General features: G+C 40.0%; 5 protein-coding genes across 5 annotated transcripts; 2 read left to right on the top strand and 3 right to left on the bottom strand.

Annotated features, from left to right (window-relative positions):
- Nucleotides 1-236: 236 nt before the first annotated feature.
- Nucleotides 237-1,712, bottom strand: LOC117788715. The gene is made up of 3 exons (XM_034627556.1): nucleotides 1,299-1,712; nucleotides 778-1,240; nucleotides 237-714 (listed from the first exon to the last, which is right to left on the bottom strand). The coding sequence occupies exons 1-3, from the start codon at nucleotides 1,664-1,666 to the stop codon at nucleotides 298-300; spliced, it is 1,248 nt and encodes a 415-aa protein (XP_034483447.1). The 5' UTR covers nucleotides 1,667-1,712; the 3' UTR covers nucleotides 237-297.
- Nucleotides 1,713-2,541: 829 nt separating this feature from the next.
- Nucleotides 2,542-4,265, top strand: LOC117786537 (DNA-directed RNA polymerase III subunit RPC4). The gene is made up of 5 exons (XM_034624850.1): nucleotides 2,542-2,864; nucleotides 2,924-3,303; nucleotides 3,366-3,440; nucleotides 3,497-3,909; nucleotides 3,968-4,265. The coding sequence occupies exons 1-5, from the start codon at nucleotides 2,611-2,613 to the stop codon at nucleotides 4,142-4,144; spliced, it is 1,299 nt and encodes a 432-aa protein (XP_034480741.1). The 5' UTR covers nucleotides 2,542-2,610; the 3' UTR covers nucleotides 4,145-4,265.
- On the bottom strand, nucleotides 4,230-5,064 carry LOC117786539 (probable 28S ribosomal protein S26, mitochondrial). Its single transcript, XM_034624852.1, has 2 exons — nucleotides 4,772-5,064; nucleotides 4,230-4,707 (listed from the first exon to the last, which is right to left on the bottom strand). Exons 1-2 carry the CDS (start codon nucleotides 4,969-4,971, stop codon nucleotides 4,275-4,277), a joined length of 633 nt encoding a protein of 210 aa, XP_034480743.1. The 5' UTR covers nucleotides 4,972-5,064; the 3' UTR covers nucleotides 4,230-4,274.
- Nucleotides 5,065-5,151: 87 nt separating this feature from the next.
- LOC117786538 (WD repeat-containing protein 92) lies at nucleotides 5,152-6,511 on the top strand. The gene is made up of 2 exons (XM_034624851.1): nucleotides 5,152-5,537; nucleotides 5,595-6,511. The coding sequence occupies exons 1-2, from the start codon at nucleotides 5,263-5,265 to the stop codon at nucleotides 6,451-6,453; spliced, it is 1,134 nt and encodes a 377-aa protein (XP_034480742.1). The 5' UTR covers nucleotides 5,152-5,262; the 3' UTR covers nucleotides 6,454-6,511.
- On the bottom strand, nucleotides 6,444-9,155 carry LOC117786536 (tetratricopeptide repeat protein 27). Its single transcript, XM_034624849.1, has 4 exons — nucleotides 9,051-9,155; nucleotides 8,630-8,997; nucleotides 8,068-8,573; nucleotides 6,444-7,995 (listed from the first exon to the last, which is right to left on the bottom strand). Exons 1-4 carry the CDS (start codon nucleotides 9,112-9,114, stop codon nucleotides 6,528-6,530), a joined length of 2,406 nt encoding a protein of 801 aa, XP_034480740.1. The 5' UTR covers nucleotides 9,115-9,155; the 3' UTR covers nucleotides 6,444-6,527.
- Between the last annotated feature and the right edge of the window lie 10,720 nt (nucleotides 9,156-19,875).

Raw genomic sequence — 19,875 nt, 5'->3', positions numbered from 1 at the left:
TAAAGTTAAAAGAAAATTCTTTAAGATAAAATCTTAATTTAGCAGCTCCCAAATTTTAAAATGCTACTTATCTAGTCCGTAAAGTTCACTAAAATAAAGTAATAAAGTTGTTAGTGCTACTATTTTTTATAAAACATGACTTAGGCAAAGCAGTGATAAGAAGTAGCAATGCTTCATTATCAGAAAACACATGATAACATGAATTCTGTAAATTATCAACAATCAAAAACGACTAATTTTGAATACTATAGAAGTTACGTTTTATTGCACTAAAATACTATCAGAAGGAATTATCTTTCACAACGTCTCTAGAATGCCTTGCTCTTCGAAGTGCCCTAAAGTTGCTTGCAACATTTGAAGAACTCGCTCATTGTCAAAGAGCTGATGGCGTTTCGCTTTTATTGCCTCCTCGTTACCGAAAGTGTGGGCTGTAAAGTCCTTGGACGCTTCTTTGGAGGCACAACAAATCGGCAGCTCACAGACGGTTGCATAATACCCATAGAAAAGGCAACGTTGCATTTCGTCTTGGAGTTGTTCATAGCTTGGCATGGATCCTGAATAATTGCAGGCAGCTAGCGTCTCACAAAGGCATTGATAATAGTACTTTAATAAATTCTCCCGTTGGTGTAGTAATACGTCTAGTTGAAGGCTGGTGTAAAAAAAGAGCATAAGATCGATTGCCGGACTGGCAACAAAACAACATTGGTAATCCACCTGAAAAATGAAATGGTTAATTAACAATGTAAATCTATTTTACAATTACCATTATCTACTTACAATAATAGCTTTGTTCTCTTCCTGGTTGATCATTATATTGTTTACCCAGAGATCACCGTGACAAATGACTTGGAACGCGCTGTTTTTTGGATCGACAACAGCACGAATTCGCTTTCCATACTCCTCTGGTAATTGAGCTCGCATTTTTGATGCTATAGAAGACATGCCTGGAAGTCCGTCGACCACATCAGCTGCAAACTCTGTGCCTTTGACGATAAGTACATGGGTAAAGGCGTCTTCTAAGCCCTTGCTAAAATGTGAGGGGGCCAAATTCGACACCAACGATGGTTGCTCATGTAACAACACCATGGAGGCAGCGTGGAACTGTGCGACCTTTTGAAGACACAAACGGGCATCTTCCGCAGACAGACCAATGTAGCGATTTAATGTAACATAGCCCAATGCCCCAAGATCCTCCAACAAATAAAGTTCCTTGTTTTTAAAGCGCTCCACGTACAAACAACTGAAATATACTCAGAGGTTATATTAATTTAAAATGCAAAGAAGCAAGTGTCATTTACTCAGCACTCAGCTTTTTTTCCCCCAGCGTCGATGGAGCTTTATCCAATATTTCCGCCATAACGGGCAGCACTTCTTCGAACATTAGTTTCTCATTGGAGCCAAGTTCGGCCATAACGGGAATTAAGTCCTTTACTATGTAATTGCCGTGCTCTAACGGTGCATTCTCACTCTTGCGATAGGATACTTTAAGCCGGTAGATGACGCTGCAAAAGTTCTCACCAGTCTGCGTAATGGCCTCACTATGAAAGCTTTCCACTCGCAAGCTTTCGCTGTTGTAGGCACGCGCCAAAGCTTTTTCTATATAGTCCGCAGATGTAGCAGGCGTTGTTAACGTCGCTTCAACTGGTTGTTCCACCTTTTGATCCATGTCTGACTATAATACGTCCGACGACGGCAAGTAGTCTCGAAACACTAACCATATCAAAACAAAATGTTATGAAATTCGCAAAAGCTTTCCGCTTTCAATTGAGTGGACAAAGCGCGTGTAAGCATATCACTTAATAAACAAAATTTGTTGTAATCACGTAAATTATCATTATAGTGAAATATTTCATTTACTATAATTACGCTCCGCACGAGCAGCGGGTAGCGGACTGAGTTCTCATTGTCTCCCTCCCTATATCTCTCTCTTTTTGTCTGTCTGTGACCGTGTTCGCTCGTTACCCAGAAACAAAACATGCTTTAAGTGATAACAAACTAGTAGTAACTAAGTTTATTATCGTTTGTGTCGGAGCATTTCATGAATTCTTAAATGCAATTCGAATTTATTATTATTATTTTTATTTTAATTTATTAATTTCTTTCTCATTCCCTCGAATGCGTAATCTAGTAAATAAATAAACAAATCAGTTAAATTATTTTTATTTTAAAAAAGTCATATATTCATTTAAAATTGGCGCGAAAAGGGCTGCTTAACAATTTTTGAACTGGTTTGATTTTCAAATTTTTGTGACTTCTCTTTCCAAAGAGTGACAGCTTAAGCCCCTCATTCAAATGTTTACCTTTATTTTATCTAATTTCGTATTTAAAATTTTCATCAAACTATTAATTTATTGCAAAGTTATTTCATTTTTCATTTTGCAATTTATTTAAAATTTAAATCAGTGCTGGCAACTTTTTGACCAGATTTACAAATGTGCTGCCAACTTGTTTTAATACGCAAGTTTGCCAGATCGGAAATTTTATTCTGGTACCAACTATTTGAACCGAGTGGCAGCACTGTTGCCAAATAACCTCAAAACACCATCAAGAGCCACGGTATTTAGTAAACATTTATCGAGTAGTCCATTTAATTGACTTAATTGGCCACAGATGGCCAGCGACAGTGATAAAGGCCAGCAGAAATCAGCCATGCCCGCCAAGAGACTGTCAGCAACAGCGCCGCCTGTTGCTGCAGCGGGCGCCAACAACAACAGCAATGGAGCAACTGGTGATGCTGCCTCCCAGAATAAAATGATGAATGGCATGACGAGGTTGACGCCAGCCAGGGACTTGACCCTGGGCGGACGGGGTGCCAGTAAGAAGGTCTTTGCTCCCAATTTAAATGCTGTGCGCAACAAGAATACGTAAGTAGCTAAATAAAACCATTCAGCCATCGATTTTAATGTAATATTGTTTTACACAGGAATGTGAAGACGTCCAAGGACTTTACACAGCCACGCGGAGGTCGTGGAAGAGGAGCACGTGGTGCAGGGGCAGCTCGAGGACGAGGCGGGGCAGGAGGAGGAGGCAACTCGTCGCTTATACAAACAACCGGCGTCTTCTCGGAAGGAGCCGGTGCGGTGCATTTACGCAAATCCTCGAGCGGCGGATCGGCCTATGCGAGGGCAGGCGAAGAAGTTGCAGTATCGCGTAAGCGCACAGATCGCAAAGATGACAAGTTCCAGGATCAGCGAGTGCGGGAACTGATCGGAGAGGCAAGTGATGACGATGAAGCCGATAGTGATAACGAAACGGAGCTGAACAAGACTGATTTGACCTACAAGCCGATAATGCTGAGCGAAGGTAGTTGGTTATATATAGATACTATATACTTGACAACTAAGATACAATTATTGCCATTTTAGGACTCTGGCACAGCCAAAAACACAGCGTTAAAGAGGAAAGCGCATCCATTCCAAATCTCAAGCCCAAAAAGGAGGGTAAGTCTAGTTTTTATGACTCTATTTACCCCATTTAATGTGCAACTCTCTCACAGAATCGCTAGATATAACACAGGATCTGCAGAGCCTGCACATGGCTGCTCAATCCGGTCTGGAAGAACCTCCAGCACAATATGGACGTTATCCCCGCAGCATTGGCGCCTTTCTCGAAGCGACGCAGTCGCAAATCTTTGTCATGCAATTACCCAACGTGCTTCCCTGTGTGACAGACGATGCTGACGATGTACCCGCTGCCAAAGAACAGCCAGCGCCGAGTACATCAACGGATCGTTCTAACAGCCCCATTCCCTCAACCACAGCAGTTAATGCGCCCAAGCACAGTGTGTTACACCAGCTGGAGGAGGGGCAGATTGGCAAGATACTGCGCTACAAATCGGGACGTGTTAAACTGTTGCTGGGCGACACACGTTTTGATCTAGACATGGGCCTGGAATCAGGTTTCCTGCAGGCAAGTTTATATCTAAATGAATTTGTCAGAATTAAAACATTCTTTTAAATTTCCTTAGGAACTCATGTCAGTCAGCAGCAATCGAGAACAGCGCAGCGGAGACATGATCAATCTGGGCACCATCCAGGCCAAGCTGAAGGCCACTCCCGACTGGGTGCATCTCTTTGAGCAGCAGGAGAAGGCGACGCGGCAAGCAGCTCCGGCAAGTGGCATCCAAGCTGCATCCTCTACATAGCAGACGGTCTTCTTCAGCTCTTTGCCTTTGACTTAGTTTAGTTTAGGAGCGAAATTAATTATAAATTATTTAACTCTATTGGTTATGAGAAAATGCTCTTTAATATACGAGTAACAACAAATACCTAGTCTCAATTGTTTAACGAATTCGTAGCACGTCCTCTATAAAGATTCCCAGCCGCATCAATGGCAAAGTTATGGTCCACAGGATTGGCCAGTGCCGTCTCAATAGCTTCATCCAGATTGTCTCTAGTAATGAATGTCTTGGATGCCTCGATCTCCATACGAATGCGTTCATCCGCACGCTCACGACGTTCCTCAGCTCGCAATTTGCCCGCATCCAGACGTTCCTGGACATAGGCCACCTTTTCCTCCCGTTCCTTGGCCAGACGTGCGTCCCGCTCACTGGCAATCTTTGCATTCCAGGCAGCATTCACATCCAGGCAACGCTGGAACTCTGCCTCCTCCTGCTCCGGCGTGAGCACAATGTGGTCCGCCGTGGACGTCTCCTGATGTCGGATCACCTCCTCCCGCAAATACTGCCGCACCGAGCGTAGCTGGGTTCTAATTTGGAATATCAATAAATGTAGGTATTTCTTTTAATGAAGCGTACATTTTTTGTGCTCACTTGTACTGGTTGTGCAGCCGCATCAGCTCCGTGCGCTCCTCCTCCGTCTGCTTCTTCCGCTCGGGCACGCGAAACACTTTGCTCTTGGCCACCGGCAACCAACGTGGCTTTCGTCGCCAGCGCACGAATTCCAATGCAAAATCGTTGCTGCCTGTCTTGGCAGCAGTCGCCGAGGTGTGATTCAGCAACTGGCGCAGCATTTTATTTACTTTTTATTTAATAAAACTCAATTTACTTTGTATATTTTTTGCCTTGTTACGGCATCCAATTCACGTTCGATAATTCCACTCAACTATCGATAGCTTGAAAATATCGCTTGTGGTAAACAGTGACATATCGATTGCAAGCTAGTTGTTTGAGCAACCCTGGTCATCACCAAAGCAACGATGTTGTTGACTTTTAAAACAAATTGTTTTTCAAATGCTCAAACAATTCAATTGTAATTTATACTTTGCCCTATAAAAGTCAACTGATAAAGGCAGCCCGGCAAGATGGACAAGCCTCAAATGATTGAACATTTGCATGAAGCCGTAAACTACACGGTCTACGACACCAAATGGATTCCACTCTCGGCCAAATTTGTGGTGCTTGGCTCAAAGGCGAATAGTCATGGGATTCTGGACATTTACGAGCTGAACGAGGACAAGCTGGTCAAGGTGAAGTCCGTGGAGAAGAAGGCGGCATTCAAATGCGGCACCTTTGGCGCCTCCTCGCTCCGCAATCGTCACCTGGCCATTGGCGACTTTGAGGGCCGCCTCCAAGTGCTGTAAGTCCACAAAGATTGAGCCTGAAATCTAGCATTACTGCTTCTTTAACATTACAGCGATCTGGAGCGACCTGACATGGCCGTGTACAATGTGAAGGCGCACAGTGGGATAATCAACTGCATCGATGCCATTGGCGGCACACAACTAGAATGTGGAGCCCCAGAGATTGTAACGGGCAGTCGCGACGGCGCCGTCAAGGTGTGGGACATACGCCAGGGTCAGGCACCCGTGGTGGACATATCGCCACCACCAAATACCCAAATGGGCGATGGCATTAACAAGTCGAGTCCCAGGCGCGACTGCTGGGCCGTTGCCTTTGGGAACACCTACAACGAGCAGGAGAGAATTGTTGCCGCCGGCTACGACAACGGCGACCTGAAGCTCTTCGACCTGCGTGCGCTGGCCGTGCGTTGGGAGGCAACCATTAAGAATGGCATCTGCGGATTGGAGTTTGATCGTCGCGATATTCCCATGAACAAGCTGGCTGTGACCACACTGGAGGGAGGTTTATTGGTCTACGATATGAGAACCCAGCATCCCAGCAAGGGATTCAGCTGGGTGGAGGAACGCAATGCTGGACGCAGTGTGGGCACAAATGGTGTCATCAGTGGACCGAAGGCAACTGTGTGGACTGTGCGTCATTTGCCGCAGAATCGTGATGTGTTCCTCACTGGCGGAGGAACTGGTTCTATACGTTTGTGGAAATACGAGTATCCCGATCGACGGGTCATCGAGGATGCGGATGGCAGCAAAGAGGGAGTCGCTGGCAAGCTGCACATGGTCAGCGCCGTGACCTTGAGTTCTCAGCCGGTGCACAGCTTCGATTGGCATCCGGATAAGCTGGGTCTGGCCGTCGCCGGTGCCTTTGATCAGAGTGTGCGTGTCCTGATCACAACCAAGTTGAATACGCTATAAGCCTAGCTTTATTATTACTATTAAATACATTAGTACAAATATATGTATGTACAAAGGGAATCCAGGTGTCGCCACTACGTCTTCTGCATGCGCTGCTGCACAATCTTGGTGAGCTCCGTCAGCTGCTGCTCCAGCTCATCCATTTGCGTCTGCTGCTCCTTGGGCACCTCCACCAGGCTGGCACGTTTCAGAGCATTCAGGCAGGAGGTGGCCGCTAGTCGACTCGAGTTGAGCTGTGAGGTGATCATCGCCTCACTCTCATCCGTCGCGTGCTCCTTGATTGCAGCCTGGGACAACTCGGCCACCTCCAGGCAGAGACTCAGCGCCTTCTTGGCATGTGCCGACTTGGTTTCCCAGCCCATCTGTTTGGCCGTGTACGCACGATAGGATTTGACCAGACGCTCCGCTTTCTTGAGTGGCGTCAAGGCCACCAGGGCGGACAATTCCCAGACCATCGGCTCGTTGCCATGCTGAACGCATTGTTGGCCCAGCAACTGAGCGATGCGACGTTGCAGCGAACTGGAGGCAGCTTGGGATGTGGAATCCGACTGCATCTGGCGGGCAATGCCGTAGACGATCCTCGTGAGCACCTCCTCGTCCAGATAGTGTTGCTTCAGCTCGCCCAGACGCTGATAGGCACGCATGGCATCCTCCCAGTGACTGGTGTCCACGGATACGAGCATGTAGTTCTCCCACACCTTCCAGTTGCCATAGTTGCACTTGAGGGATTCCCCGAGAATGCGATGGGCACGCTGCTTGTCTCCTAGCTTGATCAGAGCCTTGGCCAGATTATTCCACGACTCAAATCCATTTGGCTCCAGGTGCGTGTAGGCCAGATAACACTTGACAGCCAACTCCCAGCGTTCCAGCTGAATGGCAGAGTAACCACAACGCAGCAGAATCGATTCCTGCAGAGAATTAATCTCCAGCGATTTCTCGAAGTGCTCTATGGCCTGGGCGTAATCCGCCCGCCTGTAGAAGTAGTTGCCCCAATAAGCCTTGGCCTTGCCACTTGTCTGCTTGGAGTGCTGCCACGCCTGCTCATAGCACTGGGGATCATCGATGGCATCGCCGAGCAGACAGTAAAGCAAGGCGGTGGGATTCTTTTCCAGCTCTTGGCGTATAATCTCCGCCGCCCTGTGACGCAGCTCCAGGCTGGTGTAGCACTCGATGACCTGCTGCCAGGCATGGATCTGCAGGCATATGTCCAATGCGGTCTTGGTCATGCCCAGCGAACGCAGCAGATCCACAAGTTGCAGCTGCACCTGCCACTTGGGTTGCAAGAAGGCGGCAAATCCGTAGGACAAACGTGTGCGCAGTGGGTGTCGCTCCACGGTGTCCAATAACTTGACGCACTCCTCGCACTGCTTCCAGCTGCGCTCAACGGTGCGACGCTGACCCGACTCCTGGTGGCAGTTCAAGAGCAGAGCCGCCTGCCGCACCTGAAACGGTCCGTGCTCCTGGTAGAGCAAAGTCTGTGTGTACGGCTCCAGTTGCTCATCCGCCAGGCGATCTTTGGGCTGCGAGCGCTTTAGCTGCTTGCTAGATTTGGAGAAAGGAAAGGGCATCAATTTATAGATATTTGCTGTTAATCTTTGATAGACTCGCACTTACACCTTGGCCAGGACGAGCGCTTGTAGCACACTGGGCAGCGTCATTACCTCGTTGTCCTGCAGCTCTATAAACCGTATCCGCTCCAGGCGTGTGTCATCCTCCAGGAGCAGCAGCTGCGGCAAAGTTGTCTGTGCATTGCTCAGCTTTGCTGTGGGTAAACATTGATCCTCAGTCTGCTGCTGCACCACCTTGAGGCACAGTTGAGGCAAGGCCTTCTGTTGGAACTTGGTGCGCATGCCCAGCAATCCCTCCACCCGTAGTTCCACCTGCAGATGCGCACAGAGCTCATCCAACTTCTGACACGCCAAATCGGAGCGGTGGAACTGCAGATAGCCATTGGCCAGCTCCAGTAGCAAGAGAGCCTGCAGCTCCTTTGTGGCAAATGCCTCCAGATGGGAGTTCAGATCCGCTGCTGCCACTTTGAAGTCCTCGTACAAAGAGCCTGCCAAGTCGTCCAGAATATGTTGATGCAGGCAAATCAAACGCAGACGCCACCAGATGAGCAGCTGCGAAGGATTTGAGAATATAAGTCTGTCTAAAAAGGGGATTTCAAGAAAAGTACCTTCGATGTGGGATGAGCGGCAATTAAAGCATCCAGAATCTGCTTGGCTATTAGCAACAATTGTGCACTTTTTACATTGGGATTCAGCTCCTCTCCACTGGCCTTAAGTTGCTCCAAGGGATCACAGTTGTCCAGCTGCAAGTTGGACAACATTTCTGTGCAGGATGACAGCTTGTCAAAGGGTCCAGTGAAATTGTTCTGCACAAATGCGAAAATCAATTGCAGGAAATCATTTAGCAGTTCCTCTGTCTCCCCTAATTGATTCTCTCCCTTCTCCTTCCAACGTATGATTATCAATTGTAGCTCCTCCACCGTCCAGAGCTCCTCGCTCGTCCACAACTTGCGAAGTCTTCCATCAGCCGGTAAATCTGTTGAAAAATTTATTTACATTTGTTAACATTCAATAATTCCTTTTCCTTACCCTCCAGCTGCACTGCATCATTGAAGTTGCACAGAAAATATTCACTAAACGTTTCCTCCAACATTTCGATATGAATTTCACTCAATTCGCCGGATAAACGTTTCCAAAGTTTCCACGTTTGTGCTGTTTTTTAAAAGGCAGCAATGTTTATTCTTGTTCTTCTAATTGGGGCTGCCACCCTACAAAATTTTTCGATCTGGCAGCTTGTTCTAATTTAATAAAAAAAAAATTCAGTTGCAACTTCAAAAATTTGACTAAATTGAAATTTTTCTAATTTCTTAAGCTAGAATTTTTTAAATTTTTGCAGCATTTTTGTTGGAATTTTCTTGATTTTATGAAATTTTTTTTTAGATATAAATTTTTAACTTATCTCCCGTGGGTTGACAAGCTTCAAACCTTGATTAAAATTTATATATATTTTTTTTTGAATTTCGAATTTTAAATTTTCATCAAATTTCAAAAGTTTTTGCATTTTAAAATTTGCGTAAACTTTTTTCGATTTGTAGAGAAAATAGCCAGATCTAGCTATAAAATAGCTTATTTGACAACAGTGTGCCCGAGTATCGTTATCGTTATCGCTTTCTGTTGCGATACAGCGCCATCTTGTGTCACATTTGCACCACCGTACTCCACGTTAGTTCTATTCTGTTGGGTGAGGAGCAATGCTGTTAATTAACATTTATTTGACATTTTTTATTTTTAGTTAAAAAAAAATTTTTAAATGCAATAACTTTGAAATTAATTAACATTTTGATGAAAATTTAAAATTCAAAATTCGAAAAAAAATAAATATAAATTTTAATGAAGTTTTGAAGCTCGTCAACCTAAGGTACGAGAAGTTAAAAATTAAATTCTAAAAAAAAAATTCCATAAAATCGAGAAAATTCCAACAAAAATTCTGCAAAAATTTTCAAAATTCTAGCTTCAAAAATAAGAAAAATTTTAATTTAGTCAAATTTTCAAAGTTGCAACTGAATTTTTTATTTTATTAAATTAGAACAAGCTGCCAGATCGGGAAATTTCTGTAGGGTGGCAGCCCCAATTTAAAAGGACGCCACCACGGGAGAACTAACGGTGCTTTTTGAACAGAACAGAAACGATTTAGGAAATATTTTTAACAATTGAAAACAATCGACATTTCTTGAGATGGCCGATGGCCAATTTCCTGGTGGAAATTGAGATGGTCGTCCATCTCAAGAAATGTCGATTGGTTTTACTAAGATAAATATAAAATTATTCTTTCACAGTGATTTTCGAAAGCATTACCAGGAGCCCTGTTAAGTGTAAGATATTTCTGTTAGCTGCACTACTTATCAATGTTTATCCGATTTAATTTTATCGTAACTCAATTGCCATTGCTCTTTATTGTTTTTGTGGCGCTGAACTTTAAGTTCACAATAGGTATAACGTAAGTTTGAATTATTTCGTCACATAGACCTCAATATGTGTGTGTAACTGCTTATACAAGCCATTTTATACTTACACAAAGAAAGCCAAAAGCTTTTAGCATTTTTTTTTTACGTCGTAGCCGGCCGTAGCTTCTAAAATTAAATTTCACGGTCAAGGTCGAGCTCGCACCCGCTGTCGAAGTCAACGTCAACGTCAACAGTCGACAATTTGATAAAACGCCTTAAGCCACAAAGTAGTACAGCTAATGAAATGTGTAACTGGAAAAATGATAAAATGTTTGCAAGTTTTATGACTAATTTGAATGGTAAATAATTGTCATCAAACTCAAAACTTATATGTTATTACCAATAGTTTATTATTGTATTAATTACCAATTTTTATAATGAATTTATAATGTTTCTTATTTCTCTTATCCGTTTACATGCGGTTTTTATGTTGCAGCTTTAATAGTCTTAATTTTGCTCTTATTTGCAACAACATTAAAAAGTCTTAAATTCACCTCAGTAAAAAGCTCTTTTGACTGTTTGCTCTTAACACTGATTACTCTTAATTTCTTTGAAGCTTTCGACGATTCGTCAACTTGCACTCTCTTCACTTAGTATTGTTCCACGCCATTTTCGCTTTTTGCCGGCGTCTTTTTTATCACAATTGTTAAGCGTTGCACGCCGGCTTCAAGTGAACTTACACTCTATAAGCGCATGATAAGAGAGTTCAGCTGCGTCAGCAATAGCGTCACCTGGTGTCAGCGTGCTGCAACTGTATTACTATGTTGCAATTCAATATGCATAAAATATAAATTAAATATAATTTATTTGTAATTATAGAAGAATTTATGCACTTTATCTTCTATAAATATGTACCTTTCCTTATTAAGCCTAATAGAATTTTAGAAAAATTTAAGATATTGTTTAGCTTTAAACGGATTTATAAATTGCAACTTGTTCAAATTTAATATTATAATTAAAACTAATTACGTTGCTTAGCAAACCAGTTGCTAATATATTTTCATCATACATTCTGACTCACTTAATTTGTTTATTAGTATGAATATTATTTTCTTATATGTTTGTTTGCTGTCTCAAGGTCACAGTGCCTTATTTTGTTTTGTTATGGCTAGAAATGCAAATACTAATAATATAATTAATAACTCATTTAATTGCTGAGACGAAATGCGACAGCAGTATTTAAAATATTTGTTTATTTTTTTTTAAACAATTAACTTGCCGATTTTCTGCGTCGTCGCATCGCTCTCACATGTCCCGTGACAACCCCCCGTCTTCCTCCCCTTTTCCCTTCCCCCTTCACTCACTGTCTATCAATTTCTCAAATTGATGTCAGTGGGTTTTCATGCTAGGTGGCAGCAACTGTGGCAACGACAACAGCAACAATTTTCATTTTCACTTTCACGGGCTGCAACTTTCACGGCAACGGCAGCAACATCTATCTATCTCGCTCTCTCCTTTGTTTGCCATTGTTAGCTTGTTGCATTCCACACAGCGACAAGCTCGGTCAGCTTCAGATTCAGTTTCAGTTAAAAAATCAACTTCTTTTTGACCCATATCTACATGCATATTTGTAACGACTGCAAATCTTCAAAATTTTAGAGGTTTAAGGCGGATGTGGGCGGAAGGCTTTTACAAAATCCGCATCTTAATGTTTGAGCGCGAACATTGTTTAATTTAATTCAAAACTAAAGCAGTTTAAACGATGTACGAGATTTAATATAGTCCAGATCCGGAAGCTCTTTCTGAAACTTTGTAGTTTTTAAGTAAAGTATTTAAAGTAAAATGTACTTTCTCAATTTTGTTTTATTTTCTCTACGTGAAACTAATTAATTTGTATTTATCATTTTACTACACTTTTTGTTAGACCATTTCAGGGATCTACAGGTAGTTAACACTTTTTAAACAACTCGTTGTACTTACAGAACAGTGACATTTCCACCCTTCAGTATTTGGCAGAAAAATAATAAATCAATGTTAACATCTGCGTATTATTCAAAATGGCAAAATACTACTAAAGAAGGCGACGCATGCTAAAAAGTTCTACTGAAATTAATTTATTTCGCACTTAATTATTCAAATGCCCACACGCGAGAAAATACGCTGACCTTGAGCCGGCTTCGCATCCACTTCGGCTTCGGCTTCGGCATCGGCATCTTCTTCAACATCGTGACCTTCGTCAAGTTTCTAGCTGGCGATCAAATAACGGGCATAGGCAACAAAACCAAAGCCTATGAGTACATTTAGTAGGCAATAGGAAGAAATAAGAGCAGTATTTGTGTAGGAATAAATGTCATTACTTATGTATAATTGTATATACATATGTATCTGTGTATATCCCATGCTTATAGGCAATGTTGAGATGTATTTGTGTATTTGTTTATTTGAAAGTTTTCCAAAATCATATTTACTATGAATAAATACAATGCGCAGTTGTCGGAATAGATCTGGTTCTAATATTGCTGAAACAGCAAGATCACAAACTGAAATTAATGTCAGCATGACAGTTGTATGAATTTTCAACTGATTTGCTACAGTTGCTTTATTTAAATAAGCAACAAGCATTATTTAATAAATTTTTGCATTTTTGTATTTAACTTCCTTAAGATTCACTTTCTTTAATATACATACTTAATTGATAGCACGATTACCTAATCAAATTGGTTATTTGCTATTTAATGTATCTCTTAAACTTCACACCTGTTGCATTTAAATACATATACCCAACGTGAATTCCCTCCATTCACCTGTTGTTTTAAGAAATACCCCATACTACAGGTTTGCAAGGGTATTTTATGTCCATGTATAAGCTTAGATACATGTGGGAATGTTTTTAACGAGTATAATGTACTTGTTGGGTGAATATGTATATTTTTATTTTGAATAGAATGCCATAAAACATTTTTAAATAGTACAGTAATGTACCGCAATTTAAGTACAGGGTGCTCCAAAGTCGTGCAATTGACTTTGTATGATGACGACTTGTTATTATTGTTCTTGTTGTTATTTCGTATTTGTTTTGTTCTAAGCGAAATTCATATCTTGACCTTGAACAATTATTGTTTATTAATATTGCTGTTTTTGTTATTTTTGTTGTTTGTTGTTTTCGAATATTGTTGCTGGTGTATTCGTAAGTGTGTGTGTGTGTGTTTTAATTTCATTTGAGCAATATTCCTGTTTTTTTTCGATGTTGTTGCTGCTAGTTTCGGGTTTAGACATAGACGGCGTGTGCCAAGACTCATCGACAGCTTGACGTCAATCTCAATTTTCCCTAGCAACTAAATAAAGAATCGTACCGAGCATAAATGCCTCGACATATTTCGAATTAATCAAATGGAGGCGTCCACGTGTCGATTATAATTTGTGGAAATGTTCATTAGATTTTAACGAGCCACAAATCAAAAAGTGGATGCATCTATGAGTATGAAGAACCGCGAAACGTGCGATTTGGAACATAAATTTCCTTTTTGGAATAGTCCGAATTTGAAATGCGTATTTTGATTAATGGTGAATTCAATAGCATATCGTTGGCATTGGGCATTGAATTTGCATTTCATCAGGAATTAAGTAGAGCGGCAAATTAGCAAGCAGAACTCAATAAAAGAAAAAGCCCTGAACAAAGGTGTTATTCCGATTGTGGAAACGCCCCAATTACGAGTCGTACAATTAATGCATTCATTCTTGATTCTTGAATCGATGATTCTGCATTGTGCACTTCTCTTTCCCCCCTCTCTTAAAGTGAGTGCATGAACAGTTGAACAGTCCTTGAACCTCGACATATTTGCAATTTCTTGCACTTTGCCCAAATTGAAATTAAATCGCAACAACAAAATATATGTGCATATAGAAATATAATATCAAGTGCAGGCATAAAGTATACGAGAATAGCAAGGGTGTGACAGACTCTGCTATACCCTGTAAATCAGTCGATTGATTGCCAATTGAAATAACGAAAATAAAAATCATCGAGTTGAAATCTATAAGCGTTATATGTTATACTATACATACATATGTAAATTCAATAACAAATTTTATTTATATTTTCCATTGTCGCTGTAATCCATTTGCATGTGTTTTTATGTATTTAGCAACAATTACTCACCGCATTGTAATACGTCATGCTGCAAATTGCCTCTTTTTTTTTGTCCAGCCCTCGTTCTTTCTCGGTGTACCCCCCTCCTTTCGCCCTGCTCCATCTGTGCGGTGTTGTTGTGAGTTATTTGCGTCGACGTCGCGACGTCGCTTGAGTTTAGCGGCCCTGTCGCATTTCAAGGACGCGCCGCTTTGCTTTGTTATTGTCTGGACATGTTGTTCTTGTTGTTGTTTTTGTTATTATTATTTGATACGCTCTCTCTTTCTTTCTCCGCTTTGTTGCAGCAGTGCTCGCTTATTGAACAACAACAACAGGAAAGAAATTATATCTTCGTCACTCCGAAGACTTAATACCCTGTATTCAGCTATTGACTGATTTTCTATGTTACAGCTATATGATAAATTAGTATGATTTTATCTATGTTTTATCGGCTTGTATAAAATAATAATGAAAACACTAATTGTAAGATTAGTTGAAAAAAATATGTTAATAGCGATATTTCTTTAGATCCGATCTGCCCGTTTCTGACATATGTAATTCCTGCTGTAAATTGATGCACATGTACAAAGTTTCAAGTTCAAGATATATGTAACTTATTTAGGCTTATTTAAATGCGTTACACACTTTATTCCAAACTTTTTATACCCTTATCAAGGGTATCAAAAGTGCAATGGAATTTTTAATATGTATGTGTATATACATATATAGAATATATTTTGAATAAAATAATATATATATATATTTTTATTTTGAAATGTACTCGAACTTTGCATTTGTTTTGCTTTTGTCGCCACTTTTGCTTTGTTTATTTAGAATTTTAACGCTTTATTCGGGGCATATTTTATGCCCGTCTTGATTTACTTTGGCAAGACGTAAGCAATACAGTGTTGAGAAAAAAAGTACCTCACATGTGTTTGCCTTTGACTTTTGGAAAATTCAAGGTTAAGCTCAGGGGGGGCTACCGCACCTGAGAACCCATAAATAACATTTCTATTTATCTAATTAGCAAATTAAACTCTCAACAAAAGCTGCGATAATTTGGCAAATAAAAAGTAGCAGCAGTCGAATTGCTTAAAACAGCATTTAAAAAATAAACAGAACGAACACACAGAAAAAAAGGTTTCAAGTTTATGCCCAAGGACGTGAGGTAAAAATCACTTAAACGAAAGAAAACTTAAAAATACCCTGTAAGCATCAATTTATAAAAAACCTTTTTTTATGTATTAAGAAATTGCGTCTCATTTTAGAATAACATGACTAGGAATCGGACCCATCTATTTTTTCGACAGGTCGGCGACTCTAACTTAAAAACCACGAGCCACCGAATCTTACGCAGATGAAATCTGCTAAAAATATTTGTTTAAATTTTCAACAAATAATTAAATATTATTTTAAACTTGAAGCTGCCCATAGGCGATCCGTATTAAAGACTTAAAAGACAAAATAAACATAGGCCGATTTATCATAAGCAACAACGGCGCCTCTAATGATTATTTAAAAACAAATTAAATCAAATAAATATATCTGTATATATGTATGCAAGTGTGTATATATTTGTGTATAATTAACTGTGGGGGCTCGTGCTTTTAATTAATGACCTGAACTTGGACGTATCAAAGTCGGGCGACTAGTTTCAGTTGTCAGTTTCCAAAGCCGGAGCCGGAGCCGGAGCCAAAGCCGAAGTCAAGCGGAAGTCAGAGCCGACAACAAATTTGCTCTTATCTTGATGCTCTGACGTTGTGTCTGTCGCAGCGTCTCATCAACATCTTGGGTTGATTAGCGTATCAGTTGCGAGAGAGGGAGGGAGCACGAGCTGGTGAGAGGGAGAGAGGGAGGGGTAGGTGGGAAGCGCACCTTAATTGAAAACGCAGACGATCCAAAGTAAATGTGTTCAATTTTTTCTTTTTTACTTAAAGCAAATTCTAATAAACGCGACCAGAGCAAAATAAAAAGACATTAAAATATACATATGTATGTACAAAAAAAATACAACACAATAAAAGAAACACACACACAGACACGTACACACAAGCAGATTGAAGCAACAAAAATCAAATAAAATACGTTGCTCAAGGTTAGGGTTATCATATTGCCAAGATCAAGGCTATACGACTAAAGCGCTTGTTATATACAGACAGACGTTTGTCAGTCGTTAGGTTTGAGTGTTTATATGTATGTATAGAGATACCACTGTGTGTATATGAGCTATGACCATTTCGCGGCAGACAGATCGTCGAACGTGCGATGCTTCTGAAAACTGGCTCAGGAGAATTATGAATGTATTTGCCATTTAAATATTTGGCATATATGGTATATTAATATATATACATATACTAGATTTAGCAAAATTAATCACTCATCAAAGTTAAATAATAAAAAATAATGTTCTATTTACTTTAAAAGTTCAAGGCTGACACTTTGACATTTCAACTAGAATTATTCCATGCGAATATTCAAATAGAGTTTTGAATGGTTTTGAATAATTAAATTTATTTATTACTATAATGGGTTTAATCGATATTAAACTTTAATTTTATTTCCAAAATAAAGTGTTCCTAAATTTTTATTATAGTATCATAATTATGGTGGTATATTTAATTAGAATGTATTTAAAATATCGTTATTATCCCATTATAATTTTTAAGTTGATTCGATAATCAATTCATATTCGAATCTATCTACAATCTACTTTAAAAATCACTTTAATATATTTTTCTTTATTTATTTAATGTCAACTTAACTAGTTGACCTAGAGTAATTTTAATTTAAAGATAAAATTTAAAAAAGGCTTAAAATTAAAAAATAAATTAAAATAATAAAAATTTCAAATTGTAACTGATAAGATTAAAAAATAAAACAAATTAAATATTAAAAATTATAAAGCTCTGGGGATATTATAACTTATCCTGTGTTATAAAATCAATAATTGTTCGATATTATTGCTGGTGTTATAAAAGCGGTCTGTTTTCGTGTCTGATTCGATTTAATTGGTGATTAATTGCTTGAGGAAGTCACTCTGATGAGTTGGCCTCACACTGAGGTCTGCATGCGACTTAAACTTCAGATGTCATTGGGCGTTGGAAATGAAAACGGAATCGAAAAGATAAACAATCAAGCGAGAGGGCTGTGGCTGTGGCTATGGCATTTGAATATTGAAATATCGGAAGTGGTGTTGTAGTTTATTCACATCTAACGGTGTTTCATTCACTTAATATATAAAAGTACAAGTATGCGTATGCGAAGGAAAACTGGTTTCGATTTGTAGACCGTGATTTCAAGACTGTATTTTTATGTGTATCTGTATCTGTGTCTGTATCTCAAGCTGTGTATCTCGAGCTATGCATGCGGGCGACTGTCATACTTCTAAGTGCTGCTGTCAATGTAGCTGCGATTCGGTTTGGTTTTCCAATTTGTTTGGTCGTTTATTTATATTTCATTGTCTGTCTCACTGTCTCTCTGTTTGTCTGTCTGTCTGTCTGTCTGTCTGTCTGCCTGTCTGTTCAAGTTCAAAGCCCAACCCAAAGATCAGCTCAGTTCAGCTGTGGCTAACTTTGCCTTCAGCTCAGCGACTAAAATGTATAGTTAGCTAAGGTCAGTCAATGGCGTTGAAATTGTTTCGACTGTTTGGCGACGCCCAGGTCCAAATATTGACGCTGACGCTCTAAATAGCCCACAGAGTTGAGGAAAAACCTTCACTTCACACCGAGTATCTCGCGGATACCTTGACTTCAATTCGTCGACGTTTCGTGCCTCGATCGGAAGCAGAGGAGCTTCGACTTGTAGTTTGCTTGGCAACCCAAAACTTGACCTAATTTTGAGCGTGGAAAATATGCCGCTTGCTGTTGTCGTTGTGCCTCCAAATTTAGCCATAATGATGTTCACGTCTCTGTGTGTCTAGCCCCTGACCCTGACCTGAGACTTTTGAGTAGGGCTCCTGTTGTCTGCGGTTTGTTCATGACTCAGAGCTTTAATGTTGATGTTAATACTTTGCCCAAGGCGTCTCACGTTTCAGTTGGTTTCCTGTTTGGGTTTTGGCCAATCTTGTGTGACTCTTCGAGTTACACTTACATCAAGATCAACAAACTCTGTAAACTATAAATTGTTTACAACTCTCGTTGACAACACTCGACGCTTTGTTTGTTATTGCGAGCAGGCAAGTGTCCGATAAGCGATCAAGTATAAATATAAGTATATACAAGCTGGCAGCAATAATAACAAACAACATCTGCCTAGGGACTCGACGGGTAATGAACACCACAAATTCACCACAAATCTATTTATAGCATCTGGAAATGAGTTCAATGGCTCATCAAGCTCTGATATTGCGCTTTCTCACAAAGATTACGCCCACATGCAGTTTAAGAATGTCGCCTACATATATGTTGAAAGATCCTCTACCATTTCAACATAATTGCCTAAAATTATATGTCCTGGGATTCTGCAGGTAACGTGCTTTGCATACACAAATAAACTGACAACTTTTTGCATAATTCTCAAAGGAGTCGCCATAAATCACACCCAGAAATGCACAGCGATGACATCAAGTCAAAGAAGCCTCTACAAACTCTGCAGAATTTCGAAATTTTTATGAATACACACCAAATTTATGTCAAGGCTAAGGCAGGAAAATTACAGAGAGAGAATGGAAGATAGAAGAAGAGGCAATTTAAGAAAAAGTCATTAAGACTTGAGTTAAGAGAACTGGAGAAAGAAAAGGTATTATGTATATATATAGTTTGAAATTATACATGAATTTATTTTCATTGTAATTATATTAAAATTTGTAACTTAAAATCTATATTTTATGACTTTTTAGACAAATTAAAGATTAATTTAAATAAATTCTCTCTTATTATATATATTTTTTTAATTTTACATCTATCAAAGGTAGGATGATTAGAAATTTCCTCTATAAATCTACATTTCAATTGATAAAAGAATAGAAAATTTTGTATTTAAAGGTACTCAAATCAGATACTAGAGACAAGGAAGACAGAGCCAAGATAAAACCGATTATTTCACTTGATTTAAAAATTGGTAAGTGATACTTATAAATCTATGTGGTTAAGCATCCGCCGTTGCCCACACAACTCAATCTGACCACATACTATAAAAGCAACCAAGGGCAGCTTGATTGAACAAATTGGACCAACCGGATTGTCGTCCGGATCGCTGCATCGCATCGCCAGCATATTTCCGGCATCAGTTTCGGTTTTTCTTTTCTTTTTTTGATAAGGTTTGTTTGTCTTTTGTCTTTCAGTGCACTTATTAGCTGCTTCCTTCTTGCAGAATTGCAGACAAAAGAAAAGAGATCATGCAA

This window comes from Drosophila innubila, assembly GCF_004354385.1.
Source record: "Drosophila innubila isolate TH190305 chromosome 3L unlocalized genomic scaffold, UK_Dinn_1.0 0_D_3L, whole genome shotgun sequence".
Lineage (NCBI taxonomy): Eukaryota > Metazoa > Arthropoda > Insecta > Diptera > Drosophilidae > Drosophila > Drosophila innubila.
This window is presented reverse-complemented; position numbering and strand designations above follow the sequence as displayed.

Coding starts and splice junctions, on each gene's coding strand:
- LOC117786539 (XM_034624852.1), bottom strand. CDS start 4,971: ATGCTGCGCCAGTTGCTGAATCACACCTCGGCGACTGCTGCCAAGACA. Junction 4,708..4,771: donor CGGCTGCACAACCAGTACAA/GTGAGCACAAAA, acceptor ATTCCAAATTAG/AACCCAGCTACGCTCGGTGC.
- LOC117786538 (XM_034624851.1), top strand. CDS start 5,263: ATGGACAAGCCTCAAATGATTGAACATTTGCATGAAGCCGTAAACTAC. Junction 5,538..5,594: donor GAGGGCCGCCTCCAAGTGCT/GTAAGTCCACAA, acceptor TTAACATTACAG/CGATCTGGAGCGACCTGACA.
- LOC117786537 (XM_034624850.1), top strand. CDS start 2,611: ATGGCCAGCGACAGTGATAAAGGCCAGCAGAAATCAGCCATGCCCGCC. Junction 2,865..2,923: donor GCTGTGCGCAACAAGAATAC/GTAAGTAGCTAA, acceptor TGTTTTACACAG/GAATGTGAAGACGTCCAAGG. Junction 3,910..3,967: donor TGGAATCAGGTTTCCTGCAG/GCAAGTTTATAT, acceptor AAATTTCCTTAG/GAACTCATGTCAGTCAGCAG.
- LOC117786536 (XM_034624849.1), bottom strand. CDS start 9,114: ATGTTGGAGGAAACGTTTAGTGAATATTTTCTGTGCAACTTCAATGAT. Junction 8,574..8,629: donor CCGCTCATCCCACATCGAAG/GTACTTTTCTTG, acceptor AATCCTTCGCAG/CTGCTCATCTGGTGGCGTCT. Junction 7,996..8,067: donor GCGCTCGTCCTGGCCAAGGT/GTAAGTGCGAGT, acceptor CTCCAAATCTAG/CAAGCAGCTAAAGCGCTCGC.
- LOC117788715 (XM_034627556.1), bottom strand. CDS start 1,666: ATGGATCAAAAGGTGGAACAACCAGTTGAAGCGACGTTAACAACGCCT. Junction 1,241..1,298: donor GAAAAAAAGCTGAGTGCTGA/GTAAATGACACT, acceptor AGTATATTTCAG/TTGTTTGTACGTGGAGCGCT. Junction 715..777: donor AAGAGAACAAAGCTATTATT/GTAAGTAGATAA, acceptor TTCATTTTTCAG/GTGGATTACCAATGTTGTTT.